General features: G+C 42.2%; 1 protein-coding gene across 1 annotated transcript in view; it reads right to left on the reverse strand.

Moving 5' to 3' along the window:
* Positions 1-18,140, reverse strand: part of LOC133411137 (voltage-dependent R-type calcium channel subunit alpha-1E-like) — a 42,531-nt gene that overhangs the window by 12,690 nt on the left and 11,701 nt on the right. Inside the window, exons 4-26 of the mRNA XM_061693064.1 lie at positions 15,897-16,000; positions 14,680-14,838; positions 13,635-13,825; positions 12,632-12,735; positions 12,317-12,432; positions 11,357-11,410; positions 10,367-10,447; positions 10,058-10,267; positions 9,871-9,983; positions 8,721-8,833; positions 8,459-8,590; positions 7,995-8,064; positions 7,100-7,217; positions 6,384-6,451; positions 6,184-6,251; positions 3,042-3,788; positions 2,686-2,900; positions 2,478-2,610; positions 2,273-2,402; positions 1,779-1,838; positions 1,593-1,699; positions 1,217-1,228; positions 22-118 (exon numbers count right to left, since the gene is read on the reverse strand). Of these exons, the coding sequence (XP_061549048.1) occupies positions 22-118; positions 1,217-1,228; positions 1,593-1,699; positions 1,779-1,838; positions 2,273-2,402; positions 2,478-2,610; positions 2,686-2,900; positions 3,042-3,788; positions 6,184-6,251; positions 6,384-6,451; positions 7,100-7,217; positions 7,995-8,064; positions 8,459-8,590; positions 8,721-8,833; positions 9,871-9,983; positions 10,058-10,267; positions 10,367-10,447; positions 11,357-11,410; positions 12,317-12,432; positions 12,632-12,735; positions 13,635-13,825; positions 14,680-14,838; positions 15,897-16,000 (3,202 nt within the window). The remainder of the gene's footprint in view (positions 1-21; positions 119-1,216; positions 1,229-1,592; positions 1,700-1,778; positions 1,839-2,272; positions 2,403-2,477; positions 2,611-2,685; positions 2,901-3,041; positions 3,789-6,183; positions 6,252-6,383; positions 6,452-7,099; positions 7,218-7,994; positions 8,065-8,458; positions 8,591-8,720; positions 8,834-9,870; positions 9,984-10,057; positions 10,268-10,366; positions 10,448-11,356; positions 11,411-12,316; positions 12,433-12,631; positions 12,736-13,634; positions 13,826-14,679; positions 14,839-15,896; positions 16,001-18,140) is intronic.

Raw genomic sequence — 18,140 nt, forward strand, 5'->3', positions numbered from 1 at the left:
AGGGCGCGCGCAGATGTTTACCTTGAGTTTCGGAAGCCTCTTGATGGTCTTGAGCGGCCGCAGGACTCTCAGAACGCGAAGGGACTTGATGGTCTTGATGTCACGACCTTTGTTGTTTCTGTTCAATGTGTCAAAATGTGATCTTTAGGGTCAAGTTTGGGCAGTTTTTAACTAGTGCACCACAACATGAATACCAGGAGTAAAATAAAAACACATTTTAAAGACAATGAAGCGCACAACGGCGGCACGGTGGACGACTGGTTAGCACATCTGCCTCACAGTTCTGAGGACCGGAGTTCAAATCCCGGCACAGCCTGTGTGGAGTTTACATGTTCTCCTGGCCTGCGTGGGTTTTCTCCGGGCACTCCGATTTCCTCCCACATCCCAAAAACATGCGTGGTAGGTTAATTGAGGACTCTAAATTGTCCATAGATGTGAATGTGTGCGCGCATGGTTATTTGTGTATATGTGCCCTGCGATTGGCTGGCGACCCGTTCAGGGTGTCCCCCGCCTCTCGCCCGAAGATAGCTAGGATAGGCTCCAGTACGCCCGCGACCCTAGTGAGGATAAAGCGGTACAGAAAATGGATGGATGGATGAAGCGCACAAGATTTTTGCGTGAATGACAGTTTTGGGTGTCTATTCACGCAACTGCCAATAGTGGCAGGCCTTTATTTGTACAGAGACTGTTTTGGAATAATATTAACCAATTGTATCGATGAACAGCAATCCCTCATTTATCACGGCGGTTAAGTTCTGGACCTTCCCCGCAATAAGTGAAATCTGCAAAGTAGCGACCACAAAGTTGGATGAACCGCTTCCCCATACCCCAATTAACCTCTACCATACTCATAAATACTTTCTATACTCTTAAACACCTTTTACTGTAAATTCGTAAACATACATTAATGTAGAGTCGCACTGTACACTGTACATGTTATTTCTTGTAATATGTTTTCATGAATGTCCCCTTCATTTGTTTTTAACAGTTTTGATGTTTTAGGTTATGAAGCATGTATTTTACCACCCACAAAATTACAGCATACACTCCCACAATATGGTGAATTATGCACGATATGAATGTGGACAAAAAAAAAAAATCTGAATCTGCGATATAGTGAGGGAAAACCGATTTAAACCCAAAACAAAAAGGGGGAAAAAAGGCAAACCAAGGTATATGACAGTGAAAGTTTAGTGTGACATAATTAAATGTTTACCCCATCACATTCCTGGTTGCCCCCACAGAGACAGAATCCACAGGAACAACAGAGAAAAAGAGGGCATAGGCATGAGGAGAGAGACACTGTGAGCTGGAAGAGTCACAGCTATAAAGTCACAACAGAGAAATTAACAACAAAAGGCAAAACACTTCAAAAAGGTTATTTGTTACACTGAGAGACAACAGACTGTAGTGTAAAGTCATGACACAATACAATTAAACAGAAATATAGCTTTTTTGTTTCCGGCATCATTGAGGCACAATGCAGTGAAAAGTGATATATACAGTAACTCGTGTGCACGGTGATTGATGACTGGCAGTGAGTCAGCAAGCGTGTTAGTCACTGGCAGACGGGCGTTGATAGGGTGACTCACGTCAGAGCGAAGGCAATGAGCGCCCCCACCACCACGATGAAGTCCAGGATGTTCCACATGTCTCGGAAGTAGGAGCCGTCGTGCAGGATGAGGCCCTGATCGATCATCTTCAATAGACAGACACGCAATTTGAATCACGTCACGGTGACGTTTTCCCGGCAATGAATGGTGCCGGTGGGCGCCTACCTTGATGATCATTTCAAAGGTAAACACCCCGGTGAAGACATAATCAAAATAACGCAGGACCTGAATTAAAAAGCACAGAGACATGTTTTTTTTTTAATACAAACAAGCTCATTGGTGTATATTGTATCCAGTTAAAACATGGATGTTTTTGTTGTTGTTGTTTTTTTTTAGTATGACAGTGAAAATAATGATGGCGTCTGCATTCCCATCCCCTTCCTTGCTGAAAAAATGCTACGCTTCTGTAAGATGTCATAAAAACGGTGATTTATTTATTTAGTACTTTTTCTTCTAGTGTAATGGTTTATAGCTAGTTAGGATCATTAATGCACTTGTATCTGCAGCGTTTGAAGGGCAAGACGTAAATTGTGCAACAAGTGTGTGTATGTGTGTGCGTGCGTGTGTGTGTGATCTACATACACCACTTAAGTCATAATTAGGGTTGCAGGGCACATATAGAAAATCAATCCTGCACACTCACATTCACCTTTTCGTACCTTGTTTCTTTCCGAACTGGTGGACACGGGGTCTTCAGCGGCCAGCGCGATGCTACTCGCCACAATCACGAGTAGGATGGTCATCTCGAAGTAACGTATGGTGACAATGTAATGGCAAATCCTTCTGATCCTGTGGACCAAACAAAGGAATGACAAGGAGTTGCGTTTTGTTTCATGCAAGAAGTGGGAATTTGTATTATCTTACGGGTTGGAGGCCTTGAAGAGGAACATACTGTCCGGAGCTACAGGTTTGGGAGGAATAGGAGGTTCCTCTTCTTCTGTGTCTTCCTCTTTGTCTCTCTGCTCAGAATGATAGGCCTCCAACTCTTTACTGTTCACTACAAGCCAGAAAGTTTTTGTCGGAATTGATGTGACAAGGATCTTTGTATCACCCTGACAACGTCCGAGACTACCTGTCATGGGTGTCAACTCCAGCAGCGGTTGTGCGGACATCTCAATGGCCACGCATCTTTCTGGATTGGACTTGTCGCGGTGGAGGGAGCCCGAACATTTCTCAGCTTCAAGGGTGCATACGGTGTACTCCGTGGCCTCCAGAGCCGTCTCCACTGGGATGGTTGGACAATCCAGAAGCCGCTCGCACTGAGGAGGTTCGGGAATATCGGACATCCTGAGGCAGGAGACAAATACAAGTTGGTACATATATAATCAAAGGACTTCTTTTGAAAACCTTACACTGTCAAAAATTTCCTAAGGGGGTAACACACAAGTGAGAAAACCCTTTAAAGGTACCCTTTTTCTGACAGTCTACCTTCCATCTTCTCCAATGTCTGCATACGGGTTGACGATACACATTCCAGAATTGTCCTGGACCTGGCCCTCTGCCTCAGCTTTCTCCTCATGCTCCTCCCTCTCGTCCAGGATCCTCCTCTCCTGACTGAGTGAGCGCTTGACCAGCGGCACATCGTGTGGGGCATGCGTACAGTCCAGGCTCTTGGCCTCGGCACGAGTGTCGCGGTGACGGTGGCGTCGGTGTCTGGCCCCTTCCTCTGGCCCTTGACTGGGTCTGAACTTGCGGGCCATTCTGTGCCGGCCCCCGCCTGTCGTTCGGTGGTTAGCGCCACCCGTTTTCTCCTCAGAGAGGTTGACCAAAGGCTCGGCCACCGGGGGTTCAGGTATGGGGATAGTTATGGACATTGGCGGTTCAGGTAAGGGCATCCCCACGGACGCGGGGGACTCGGGCAGGTGAGCCGGGCTGGCTTCTGAGGAGAGCGCGGGCACGTGGTGGGTACTGGGGGTTTCGATGGTGTCCTCGGCGGGGCCGCTGAAGAGCTCCTCCCTGCTAGCCATCTGGCGGCGTTTTCGCAGCTGATTGGCCCTCTGCTCCCACACGGACATGTTGACTTTTCTCCGTCTCTCACGGCGGTTGGCGAAGGCGTTGGAGCTGTTTAGGGGCTGCTCATCCGCGGCTGCCATCGCTCCGTCCGCCTCGTCGGGGAACGTAGGTCGACCTCGGTGGATAGCGCGTTTCCTGTATAGGTAGGGTCTTCTTCTGCCACTAAAGAGCACAATAAACACAGTATCGATATTTGGCAGCAACCAACACAATTTTGAAGGACTAGTTTGACATTTTGGACAGTTGAGTGAGAAGACATCAATTATCTACTGAAACTACAATGCTTAAACTTAGCATAGCTTAGCCAAGCACAGCATAAACAGTTGTAGGGAGAAACAGCTAGCCAGATTCTGCCTCAAATGCAAATGTTACATGATTGCTAACGTTGAATGACTTCCTCAATTCACTATTGGTGAGTCCTAAACAAAACCAGAATGTGTTGCTTGAATGAGCGAAGTCCCGCTAGTTGTTTCCCCATGCTAAGCTAACAGGCTTCAGAATACATTCGACTTGTCACGATTCACTAAAAGCAAGCACATTTTCCAAAAGGTCAAACTATTGCCTCACTGGTGGAAAAAACACATTCAGACTAATATTCATGTAGCATACCAGATAAGCAATAAAACAAACCAACAAATAATAATAAATAATGCTAGAACAACTGAAACTTGCCAGAAAAGATTAGGCCTTTTCTGTGACTCGAAAAGAAATGGGAAAAATACGTGAAATAGTCCAAGCTAAAGGAATAAAGGCATCCAAAAAAGAAGAAAACATGAGGTTACCTGAGAGATAATAAGTGAAAAACCCACAAGACCACAAAAGGGAAAGTGCAGGATTAACACAAAAGCATAGTGTCAAATCTAAAGAACAGAATCTCAACAAGTGTTTGAGGGAGACATTTTTACAGAAGACAGATGCATACAGTTTTACTTACTGTTATTCTGATTCTGTTGTCCGTGTAATAAATGAGTGATGATTTGAAAACAAGACATTAGTTTTACAACATACACAGAACAGTGGTGACACAGTCCAAAATGCAACCCCCCAATTAATGATGTGCAAGTTTACACAGGTTTTAATGGCATGTTTCTAATTACCACAGCAGATGTATGCATTTCAATTAATCCACGTAATAATCAAAGCATTTAAGGTGGAATGATTTCCATGGGGACCAAATGTCATTTTGGCCAGTGCCACTTTACAACAGGAATAAAACGAGACAACATGATGGAACAGCAAAACACATTAAAACACAGCAAAATCATCTATGCAGTACGTCCAACAAACAAATGACACGGTGAGAGAATCTTACCAGTATATGCAGATATACTGTAGTTGTTTGACTTTAGAGTGGGGTTTGTTTGATTATTTTTCTATACTTTATTACCTACAAATCTGCAATATTTGAATTTTACTGAATTATAAACAACATTATTTTAACACAGTGCAAAAATCAACATGCAGACTTTAAATACTGGTTTCAGAAAATATTGATTACAACACAAGAAAAAAAAGGAGGAAGAAAATGCTAACTGTTGCAAATGTATATACGAAAAATTCAGAAGTAGCCTTTAGCTTTTTTTTTGCAATATCAAAATGATATTTAATTTACATTTTGTATTGTTCAATTCAGAGGGTTATGTAATTATTACAGTAAAAAATTAAAACAAACGTCGTCATAAAACATCAAAAAGGAAATGTAAATACATATTCAAATATAACATAAAACAACTTTCACTACTATTTCTATTTTTTACAATAAATAAAAATCAAAAATATAAATATTTCATAATGTATTAGACAACAGCTACATGTAGTAAATGAAAAACAACAAATTATTTAAACCGTAAAAACAAGTTCAATCAATGCCAATCAATCAATGTGAAGTTATTTTTAAAAAACGAATCACATTGAATATGTCACATTTTCTTAAGGCTCTCCTTTTGAGTTTCCATACTGTTGATGCACACAAATATTTGGTACTGATTTGTGAATCACTACAATAAAAACAGGCAAAACTAACGCGCACAGCCCTTGAGCAAGCCATGTCCATGCTCGGATGAGACACTGTATTATTTGTATTGATTTATTGATTGATTGATTTATTAATAGGCACAAGCTTCATCGTGTATTTCCTCTGTCATGCCGCAATCATTACTGGGATTTCTCGCTTACAAAGTGTCCACTCGAGCCTCGCACACTGACTAAATACCTTCCGGTGTGACTAGACGAGATCATGAGCCACCGGGTTACTGCCAGGCCAGAAGTTCATGACCAATCACAGTGCAAAGAGCCAACAGAATAGTGGCGAAGCAATCTGAAGAAGTCATTGCACAGACAGTTTATACTGAAACTGTCATTGTAGCTGAACCCTACTACTTTCTCCCTGTCATTCAATTACCATATTCTGTTAGAATTCAGTGAGTTCTAGTGGGACACTGGGGTGTTCAGGGTCCATTTGGAACATCTCAAATGTAGAAAATTCCATTATTATTTTTTTTCAAATAAATCTTCTCATCCCGGCATGGTCATATGTTTACATTAACCCTTAACTTACTCAGATATTAAGCCATCTCTGCCTCTGGCATACCGTTGGTTGAAGAACTCCTCTTCCTCCTCTTCATCCTATAGCAAAGTGATCAGACACGTCGTTTGATTAAAGTGACGCAGTCATTGCATTTTAGAGGGACGCGCCGTCCGTCCACATCGGCAATTAAAGAACAGTCAAATGTGGAGATGCAGAGTTGAAGATCCAACCTTCGTCAGTTCCTGCGCATTGGCCAGATTATCCACAGCGATGGCCAAAAAGACATTGAGGAGTGTGTCTGACAAAGAGGAAGTCAAGAACAAACGGCGCTGACTTATTTGCATCATTTACTGTCCTGTCTTTACCAGTGTATCTGCTCATTTGTTGCTGACTCACAGTACATCTCCGTTAAAAAAGGGTTTCTGTTTTCCAGTTTGTTTACCGAGTTTTTCGCTCAGCCCTGCAATTCCGAAAGCGTGTTATTGCTATTCTCAACCCAAGCACTTCATTGCTTCTGGAAAATTGGACTTTTTCCTGCAAAAAAACCCCCCCCCAAAAAAACAAAGGCGAGATCATGGTGAGAGAAGCAACCACGCGTCAAATATGCCGCACCAGAGCATTGCTGGAAGATCTCAGCATGAAGTATGGCGCTAATGTCCTATGCTGCTCACAGCCACGAGTTGGCATATTTGCTCCATGGAAGAAAAAAAACCTTCCAGGAGCATTTAAACATCATCTCCCGCGCTCTTCAGATAGCCAACGCAATAATAAATGCCATTTTGGGTGTGTTTTTTTAATAGACAAACACACAAAGAGAAGACAAACTATTGATGTTGTACTTTCCCAAAAAGAAAAGATTAAAGCTGTTACCCCCTAAATTCATTTGAACACCAACTCTTCACACTTGCATGCAAAAGCTGAGTTAAAATGTGTTATCCCAGGATACAGTTTCCAAACAGCGTGAGCACGATGAAGTAGATGGACGACCACATCCCGTACTGCACGCCTCCTTGCGAGCGAATCCCGTTGTACATCACCTCATTCCAGTCTTCGCCCGTTAATATCTGCAAGTAAATAAGAACACTATTTAGTCCTTCTGTCTCTGTGTGCCCTGGGATTACCTGGCAACCTGTCCAGGGTGTAGTCTGCCATTCGCCAAGAGTCGGCTGAGATAGACCCACGCCAAATTCAACATTTGTTTCATAATTTTTGTAATTTAAAGAAAATGAAATTTGGTGGAAAAAACAACAACAGCAGCATCATCCACTCAGTGACAGCTTCAATAGGTATACAATCTCATGACACTCAATACAAGATCGGTGTCTAATATTCTGCTTTTACAAAAATATGGTAATTGTATGTCACCGTGACTGTTACTCATGTTGTATGCTTGCCTTTTTCTGTGGTAGTAGCAATACTTGTGTACTCAAGATGGGTAAAAAAAAAAAAAAGTTTTATTTTGACCAAAAACAACCCACGTTCATCAGATCTTTTAGTCAAAGGGTGACTGTAATTTGAAAAAGCTTTTGTGTCGGATGTCACCTGTACTTAATGTTGCGACTGGCAAGTACAGTGGATTTGCAAAAGCATGCATTTAGTAAAAATAGCAACAAGTAATCTTTATCGTTTGTTAAAATGAAGCCTCAGTTGTGTGACAGATCTGCCTTGGATTTGGTTCATGTTTGTGATGTTGATTCACGCATGTGTGTGCACGGACGTGTGGGCGGGCAGCGGCCGGCGAGCAGAGTTGTTTAATCTGCACTCGGGGTGAGAAATCTCCCAGGGTGCATTGTGTCACGGAGGCAGAACAGAGGGAAGAGGAGGGTAGAGGGGTATCGAACCTGAAACACTGTCATGACCGCAGCTGGAAACGTGTCAAAGTTGGTGGGAGTGTAATCTTCAAAGATGAACCTAGAGGGGAGGAAGATGGAGAACAAAAGCCGGGGGTCAGATGAGACCATGGGGGAGGAAGATGTTCAGCTATTTTCGCTTCCTCGCTGTCCTCCTTCAGTATTATGGAGACAACCCGTGAACGCAAACCTAAACAACAGTCTTGGATAATGGGCCACATGCTGCTATTATCTAATCGTATGTAGACGCCTGTTCTGGTAAATTTCCATCACAGTGGAGAGTTTTCATTTGAACCATCAAACCTTAAATTGGGGAAACTGCTCGACACGCTTGGAACCCAGGGTAACCGTGTACCGACCAGGTTTTTCCATTTTAAAGTGACACCAGATGGACTGGTATCGTTGCGGTGGAAAAGGGGCATTGTTAGTGAGAGGTGAAGATCCCCATGTCCTACCGTCCCCCGAAAAGCTGCATCCCCAGCAGAGCAAACACCACAATGAAGAGGAAGAGCAAGAAAAGCAGGCTGATGATGGACTTCATGGAGCTCATGAGCGACACAACCAGGTTCCTGAGAGAGGCCCAGTATCTGGGAAAGAGAAAAGGAAAACAAATAAAACCGCTAAAAGTAGTAATAGTGACAAGTAGAAGTACGTTTATCTGTCTTTCATTTATCTGTCTTTGGTGGCTGTTGGAGGCTTTTGTTGGTGTCCTCTTACTTGGTGATCTTGAAAATCCTCAGAAGTCTCAGCGCCCTGAGCACGCTGATGCCAAACGACATACCGGGCCTGAAGAAGCCATAAACCACCTCGAAGATGCTGCCCACGATAACCTGCAAAAAAAAAAAAAAAAAAAAAAAAAAAAAAACAGGGGAACACGTCGCTCAAACTCACTGTAGGGAAACTCCCCCCCCCCCCCAAAAAAAAAATCATAATTTAACCCATGTTTCACACGGATATTTAGTGCAGATTGACGCAGTGTTGGGTCAATCAAACTTTGCTAGAAACTACAAAGGAGCGTCTGTCTATTAATTTTTAAGACACTGTTAGATGTGTAATGTACATATAGCATGATGAGTATGAGTGAGCTGAATGGTACCGTTTTTGGACAATAAAATGGCAATTGCTGGCATGCTAACGCTAATCGCAATTGCTAAGCGTTGAGGTTTTTTTTTTGCTATCTCAAATCCTGCACAGCAAATTTATACCATTCTCTCAGTACCAACATATGCAGTTTAAGGATTGCAGTCGATCCCTCATAAATGAGGAACAATAGGACAATCGATTCTAAAATCATTCGATCGTGATAACCAGCTGCAACCTTTTGTTGTCATTGTTGTCATGGCAATATAAGTACATTTACCAGTACATTCTACAGTAATAGTAGTAGTAGTTTGGCTGCAATAGTCAAGGTGTAAAATGTTAAATATTTCCAGTAAAGTGGCCATATTATGAAAAATGTACTTTTCATAATTTATATAGAAATAATTGAGCTGCGTTGTTAGTATAGATTAATATTAGCTAACAGTGTTTCCAGCACTGGCTTCTCATAACCAGCACATACTTACGTAAATGTTCAGGCCAAGTTATAGAGATGAAGGTTGGGGGTATTTGTCTTTGGTGATCTCATGCGCCGCATCACTACATTATGTGACAAGGGTGATTCTAAGCTATGGTAAGACACTTACCTTTGTAATAACTTGTTTTGCAATATAATATGATGTATATTACGTATATTGTTAATATTTCATATTTGACACAAACAAACGAAATGCGTACGCCAGAATGACATCCCGATGACGTTTCGCGAACGCTCCCATTATATGACAATATGCCAATTTGAATCATCACAAAATCACACTGCACTCACGCCACAGTCGAAGCAGTTGAAAGACGAATGGAAGTAGAGGCGGAAACCCAAACCGTACATCTTCAGGAACATCTCAGCCAAGAACAGCCCCAGGAACACAAACTCTGCATAGTCTGGAAAGTAGAGAATAAATAATCCAGGAGTTCAAAATAGACGCCATCTGCCACCAAAAGAAGTGGTGACCCACAGAGGAAGATAGTGAGCCAGTCGGGTTGGTCGTGGTGCACGATGGCCACGCAGATGGTGTTGAGAGCCACCAGGCTCAGCACCATCAGGTAGAACGTGTCAGTCTTCACCATGCGGCGGATGGAGATGCGCAACATGCGCTCTTTGCGCCGCAGGTAAGCGGCCGGACCGCGCCGACCGCTGCGGAAGTTCATCCTGGAGCGGGACATGCCTGCCAGGTAAGGATGGGGGGAAAAGGTTTCCCACCAAATAACGATTATGTATAATGGAATTGAAAAGACAAATGAACGAAGACAAGTAAAAGGCTTACTGGCGGTGGACATATCCGTGTACTTGTCTTCGCCTGGGGCTCCTCGACGTGGGCCCGTCTTCTTACTCGCCCTCTTCAGCACTTTTGAGACAAAAACTCAAGTTTAAGGTACTTTTTCATTGTTACATTTCACTACATACAGTAGATTAGAAACTCTCCATATGACTCTCTATTCCCAACTACGATGCAACTTAAAACTACGGCTATTGTCAAGCAAATTTCCCCTGGCCAATCAAATTCAACGAACACCATTATTATCATAAGTCTGTAAAAGATTATAGTGAGCGATTATCCTGTGGTGTGTGGTGCGTTAAGAGTGATTTTTCCTTCCGATCTGCTCGGGAAACGGTTGGGGTCGAGCATCAGAATGGTATAATCCGTTCAATAATTATGATAGCGCACGCTTTGGCACATGCTTTGGCATTGACAAGAAAGTAAACCTTGTGAAAATCGGTTGAGAATTTGACTTAATTTCTTAATTATAATTAAGAAATTAAGTCAATTATTATTGTTATTATCATATTATATTATTATTAGTGGCGAGGCTAGCCCTATTTGGGTTGTCCACCAAATGGTCTTTTTCAAGGTCTAAAAAGTTCGATCAAATTTCAGAAGGGTACTTTCCAAAATTGGGTCATGGGCGCAGCCCACCCAAAGTACTCGACCCAGACTCGCCCTTGGACTCCACGATTATGACGTGAATCGGAACAATAGACCTGAAGCTCACACTATCTGTCACAAATAGATGAAAAACTGGGTGTGTTGCGTTTTTGTATAACGTTTCTTGCAACTCATTTACCAACAATAAAAATGACAAGGAGAAAAGTTACAAATACAAAGAAGTTACCAGATAAGTTAACAGTTGCTTCTTGCACTACTATTATCGTTATGCGTGTGTTTCGTTGTTGTACCGTCATCGGTCAGTCGGCGGACACTTGAGATATTTAGATGTCGTGAGAGTTCTGCAGCACAGTGAGACGGAGACCTTACCATCTAATGCTGATCTCCCTGAATTCTTGTTCTCCTCTGCCAGCATTACTTCCTCTGTAATGACACAAAAACGGAAAGTTTTCAACGGTATTTCCACAAAGAGTGGCTGGGGGCTGTAAAGCATCGATGAACTGAGTTACAGTGTTTTTCATACATTGGAATATTTGTTATGTTTGTAGTGATATGTGCTTGTTCTAACATACAGTACGTACAATTCCAGATTACGGCTCCACCGAAGGAATGGAACTCTTTGCTGCGTGTCGGACGGTCCGAGTCCCCCGAAGTGGTCAGCGCCTCTTGACAGTGTCAAGTTTTTACCTTGTTTGACGCCCCCGGTTGCGGGTATCGGTATGGGTAACTTATACCGGCCCTTGATTGACTTGGTATGAGATTGCTTAGGACCACCGCGCAGCAGCATGTACCACTACATGACCTTTGTTAGTAATATAATTACTGTATTACCTGTTGTTTTGTCCTGACGCCAAAAGGGAGCCGTGAATTTGTGAACGTTGCACCCGGTGACTACCTGCGGTAAGTGCCTATTAGTCTATTTGAGGAAATACGGTGCGCATTGAGTGGACGGTTCCGGTTTCAGGGAGCGAGGCCGGCGCTGATGAAAACGATCAGAGGTCCGTGTGACCTTCGTTGAGAGAAGGAGCTCTTATTCCCTCCTCAGTGCTCACAATATCTCTCACTCTCGCTTCCCACACTCACCCACACCAACACACACATATTCACATGCATACGCACATTTACTGTAAGCCAGTGAGTCAGCATCACCTTTTCCTCACCCTCTACTTTGCGTGGGAGATGGCCGGCGCAGACGCCATTGTAGCGCTTGCGTGCGCAGCCCTATAGCGCAGACGCCCGGTTCGTATCCGAAAATGACATGGGGTGAGTTTAGCTGAAGAGAAAATGGTGGCTGGAGATCCAAGCGTACATAGCTGAGTGCTGCAGTACCTGCCCTGTCTATCCAGGCGCGGTAGCCGTTCAGTTCGCGCTCCACCTGCTGCTGCCTCCGCAGCTTCATGAAGGCTCGTCTGTTCTCCACCCGTTCCCTCTCTTTGGCAAACTCTCTGAAGCGGGATGCATTTTTAAAAAAAAAAAAAGAACAACAACAAAAGAAACACTTTTAATATACAATCCAGTGTGAAAAACAACTACATATAACAGAGGTGGGGAAGCTTTTGTGCTCAAGGGCCACATTTTGAATCGGCCAGATAGGCCAGGTCATCAAACACGGAGGAATAAAACCCAGCAAGTTGTGACACTCACCCAGACAGGACTCCCAGCACCAGGTTGAGAACAAAGAAGGAGCCAATGATAATGAGTGGGATGAAGTACATCCAGTTCCACGTGGGACCCAGTGCATCATTAGTCTGAAACCGCATTCATCGTAGAGCAATCACAATCATTGTTACATGGAAAATAACATTTATCGGAACCACTACTACTTTTTACGAAGGTACCAGGCGCAGCAACTTAAGATCAAGCGACATTTCTCTGATTTATGTTCCGAGCCTAGGCACGAATGGAAACTCATTTGTGCAATGTGAACAGGAACAGAAAAAGGACACAACGTAAGCAAATGACACCAAAGAAAGCTCTGTGTTACATTTGACAAAGAATATATAGTGTTATTAATTATAAATGAGTCACAATTGTATATATGACTATATATTTTAAAATAAAGCATATTTGTCTTACATATAAATATTTGCAACAAAAAGTTATTTTTTATAATATTGTATACTTCAAGCAATAACAAACAAATACAGAAACTACGCCTACTGGAACAAAATCAGCAGTGTGAGAGCCACTCTATATTTGTACACATCAAATTAATAATTGAATCAGTGCTCTGTATTAAATATACATTACAAATGTATAAAATATACAATTTCATTATTGGCAATAATTTTACAAATTATATTTAAATATTGTTTTATTTAAAATAGTTAAATGTAACATTAATTGGAATAAATCATAAAATATTTAACAAATGTAATATTATATAATAATACAATACATGTATAAAATAATAATGATTAAACAATCAGAAATATGAGACAGATGACATATTTGTACATATTAAATTAATAAACAAACCGGTGCTATATGATAACATTATTTTTAATTATAGTAATTAGAAATGATAGCATGTCATTTTAATTGCAATTAATAGTATAAATATTTGATAAATGCGATACAATAATGTACAAAACATAACTAAATAAATAAATCGAAAGAACATCCGTGAAACCGTTCCGGCACTTACGTTGTAGAGAACAGCCGTCCATCCCTCCATGGTGATGCACTGGAAGACGGTGAGGACGGCGAACAGGATGTTGTCGAACTGCGTGATGCCGTCGTTCGGGCCGATCCACGTGTCGTTGCAGTCGTACCGCTCCGGACACTTCCTCACGCCACACGCGAACGCCAACTCGGACGAATCCACCGTTTCATTGTCTTTAAAGAAAAAAAAAAAAGCACCTGAGCGTCAATCAGGGTGGAAAAGAAACATTGAACGTGCGCTGACCTTGCTGGGGTCATTAGCATACGCAGAAGGACACACGCATGAGCAGGACACAAGCCGCCATGTTGCGTGCGGTATACATTAACGCCTCGAAACGCAAGTCATGTTCCGCCATCTGTCGAGTGTCACAGAGCACCCACTCCACTGTTGGACACTCGAGAAGCCTGAAAGAGACACTTAAGACTTAAGGTACGACTGTAGAAAAACTCTTCGTAAGATCTGAGATGACTCCAGTGATGTCATTCTGTCTTCGAAAGATGGGTTTTTTGCTTTTCGCCGAGGTTAGTATTGCAGGAAACCGGATTGGATATTAGGTTTATTGAAAGTGAGAGCTTGTTTGTCTATATGTCCCCTGCGATCGGCTCGCAACCGGTCCAGGTAGGTCGAACAAAAGTCAGCTGAGCTCGGCTCCAGCTCACTCATGAGCCAAATGAGGACGAGCGCCATAGAAAATGGGTAGACGGATAAATGTCCAAATAGCACATAAATGCTTTGCTTTTCAAACTCAAGTGCAGCTCCACAATGGACCAGCAGTTAATTAATCCGGACTGCCAAATGGACCGTGGGATGTAAAGACATGATCAAAACATTTCTTTTTTTATTGCGAGGACACGTGCCGCTGGTTAAACAACATGTGCACGCCCACCAGCATCCGAAATGTTCTCTGGTGTTTCGTTTTGTGACACATCACGGTAATGACGTAACCCACCGGACACAGCATTAGGTACACCTGCGCAATGCAAGGAGAGCCAATACGAGAGGCGTGCGTCGGCACACCGGAGCGTACCGAGGATGTCGACAGACGGCAGGCAGGTGTGGTGAAGCTTCCCGCTGTAGAACTCCAAACCGATGATGGCGAACATGAGGATGGCGAAGAAGAGGAGCAGGCCGATCTGCAGCAGAGGGATCATGGCCTTCATGATGGACTTGAGCACAATTTGCAGGCCTGAGGGTAAACGGAGGATGACTTCAGTTGTGTCAACAACAGAAAGTGGTTTCAACTAGCGCGTTAGTTTATAATCAACAATTCAAAGTGCTCTGACAGCATCGAAAAAGGATCGCAATAGCCCAAGTTTAGAAAATGAAAAGAATGCAAATGTATACAAATGTGTCAAAATACAATAAAATATGTAACTAATACAAATTAAAATATTAAACAAAAAATAATTCATACAAATTAAATGAATGGAAATCTTTTGTAAAAATCATTTAAAAAATAAGCAATATTCCCCAAACAATTTTGGAATTTAAAACTGAGGTGTATACAGTACTTCGTAATGAAATATAAATATTTAGTACAACAAATATTTAGTACAACAAATATATAAACTATACAACATTTTAACAGTTAATACATTTTAACAGTTAATTTTAATACCAAATAACAATAAGAAATACATTGATAAAAAATGATGATGATCAGAAATTACTCTAATTATTTAGTTTGAAAATTCAACATTTTCTTATTTGAAATTTTCTTTGTGTGTGTGCTGTATTAATATGCAATAGTATAATAAATAAATTAATTAATGAAATGAATATTTTTTAAATAAATCAAATAACAAAATATTTTGGGATTGGAACAAAATGTGCGCTATGTATGTATGCTTAATGCATAATATAATAATAATAATACTTAATAACAAATACATATTTTTTTTCTTAATAATCAAAGTTAAACATTATTTTTAAAAAAGGTATCTGTCAATCAAATATTTGGTGATTGGAACAAAATGTGCTATGTATATGATGGGTTAATATAATAACACATAACAATAAATAGTACTTACCAAACTTAAATGAAAAATGATCAAAGACCCTTACGAAATAATGTGAGTTTTAAACTGGATAAATAAATAAATGGATCACTCTCCTCAAACATATAAGGATGCCTATTAGATCTTTATCCCATCTCATTAAACTAGGTTGTAATTTGTTGTAGTTGTATTGCCACTTATTGTTATGAAGCAGTATTAAATAGACTAAGTGTAGTAAATGACTCACTGGGGATGCCGGAGACGAGTTTGAGGGGTCTTAAGACTCGCACGGCCCTCAGAGTGCGAAGGTCCACGGGGATGTTCATGTGCGCGCCTGCCGTTGCCAGGATCCTAACGGGCGGACGGGACATTGTCACATGTATTGCTTTTGCCCTGCGATAGAAATATGATGTGCAGCAGGGACAAAAAGATTCTCTTTGTTCTGTGGAGCTGAGCACTTTTGTCCAGGGCGTCTGATACATTTCAAAGACAAAAATAGCCTAAACAAAGAGGTGTAAGTCCTGAGACGAATGATTAAGGCTTCCTCCTGCGGGAGCTGCACGGAAAATACATATACATTTTTCATATGACGTAAGCCAAGTGTGGCGGGGCCCGATTTGCATTTTGCAAGGAGAGAGACTATATATGTTATTTTTAAAACAAAGAATAGACTGTACAGCCAGTGTATGAACAAAATACACCTGGCAGGCATTGCTACTCACATCTGCCCACACACACACACAAACACACACACACACACACACACGGGCGCACACACACAGACGCATTTCCACCTACACACAACGAGCAATACTGAAGGCAAATCGTATAAAATGATTATTTGTCTACCCTTGCTTTTTTAATATTTCAGTCATGCACACAACTAGTGTGCAAAATCATACACACACATATGCAAGGTAGTGTGTTTTTGTCTTCATCTGGCACAACCCTTGACATGCTACAGCCCTCTTTTCTCCTATTAGACTCTGTGTGCGTGTGTGTGTGTGCATGTGTGTGTGTGATAGAAGGCGTCACATGGCAAAGACTCAAGCGCAGGCCCACGCTGAAGCTCTCCTGTAAGCCGTGGGAGGGAGGAGAGCGAGCGCATGTGTGTGAGTGTGTTAGCGTAGCGAGAGACACCAGGACGAAGGAGTGGAGTGGGATTCTGTGGAAATAGCCTTCACTCCAAACAGCACCACAAAAGGCAGCAGGCAGCGTCGCCACTTCAAGGCTGCGCTCAGCTTTTAATGCTTTGGTCACCTTATTTCATGACATGGCACGGTCAGAATAATAGAAACAGCTCTCATTGTGATGCACTGCACTTGTACACCACCAAACAATGTGTGAGTGTAACTTTAATTAAAGTCAAGGTACAGGCTGTACTAGGAATTCAGGTATACAGTTTGCACAATGCTCAATATGGAGTTCCACAGAGTACAGTTCTAAGTCCCATTTAACTTAATGTATATAAACTTTAGCTACAACAATCATTGACCTTTTATCCTAATGTTAAAGTCTATACTTCCTTAATTTCATATTTTTTGGGAAGAGGGTGAGGAACATTGGTCAGACCCAAATAAAGGTGGCCAAAGACACTTGAGAGTCTGGCTCCTCAAAATTGCCTCAACACCAAAAATGGACATATATGACCACCTGTTCTAAATATTGAATATCTTTGTGGGACATTCAAATCGGCGGCACGGTGGACGACTGGTTGGAGCCTCTGCCTCACAGTTCCCCACAGGCGGGGTGCAATCCCCGGCCTCGCCTGTGTGGAGTTTGCATGTTCTCCCCGTGCCTGAGTGGGCTTTCTCTGGGCACTCCGGTTTGCTCCCACATCCCAAAGACATGCGTGGTAGGTTAATTGACGACTCTAAATTGCCCGTAGGTGTGAATGTGAGTGTGATTAGTTGTTTGTTTGTATGTGCCCTGCGATTGGCTGGCAACCAGTTCAGTACCCCGCCTCCTGCCCGATGATAGCTGGGATAGGCTCCGGCACTCCCGCGACCCTTGTGAGGATAAGCGGCTCAGAAAATGGATGGATGGACGAATGGATATTCAAATCGAAAGGACATTGCAACCCCTGCAGGATATAGCACAATATACTGTAATGTGTTAATTATTCTAGCCATGGTACTGTTCAACTGTTGACAGTCAACAACCAGTCAGGGTGAACATTTTTCAGGAACTTTTTTTTAGCATCACCAAGTGAAATAAAAAACTTGCAGATTCTCTGGAGTAACATTTTCTGCATATACATTACCACAACGTGCTATTATAATCCTTGATATTAGCAACTACTGAGCGCTTAGATAGGTGGCTGGTTTGACATCCCAATAATGCTAGCTATAGGCCTTTGTCAAATACGCCAAGAGAAGATGACACAACAACATCCACATTCTGGCTAGGGAGGACCGTTGGTTTGAAAGAGGTGAAAGTGAAGCCATCTGGGTCAAACTAGAAAAACTAGAAACCACCTATCGTCTGCATG

This window comes from Phycodurus eques, chromosome 13 (genome assembly GCF_024500275.1).
Source record: "Phycodurus eques isolate BA_2022a chromosome 13, UOR_Pequ_1.1, whole genome shotgun sequence".
Taxonomy (NCBI): domain Eukaryota; kingdom Metazoa; phylum Chordata; class Actinopteri; order Syngnathiformes; family Syngnathidae; genus Phycodurus; species Phycodurus eques.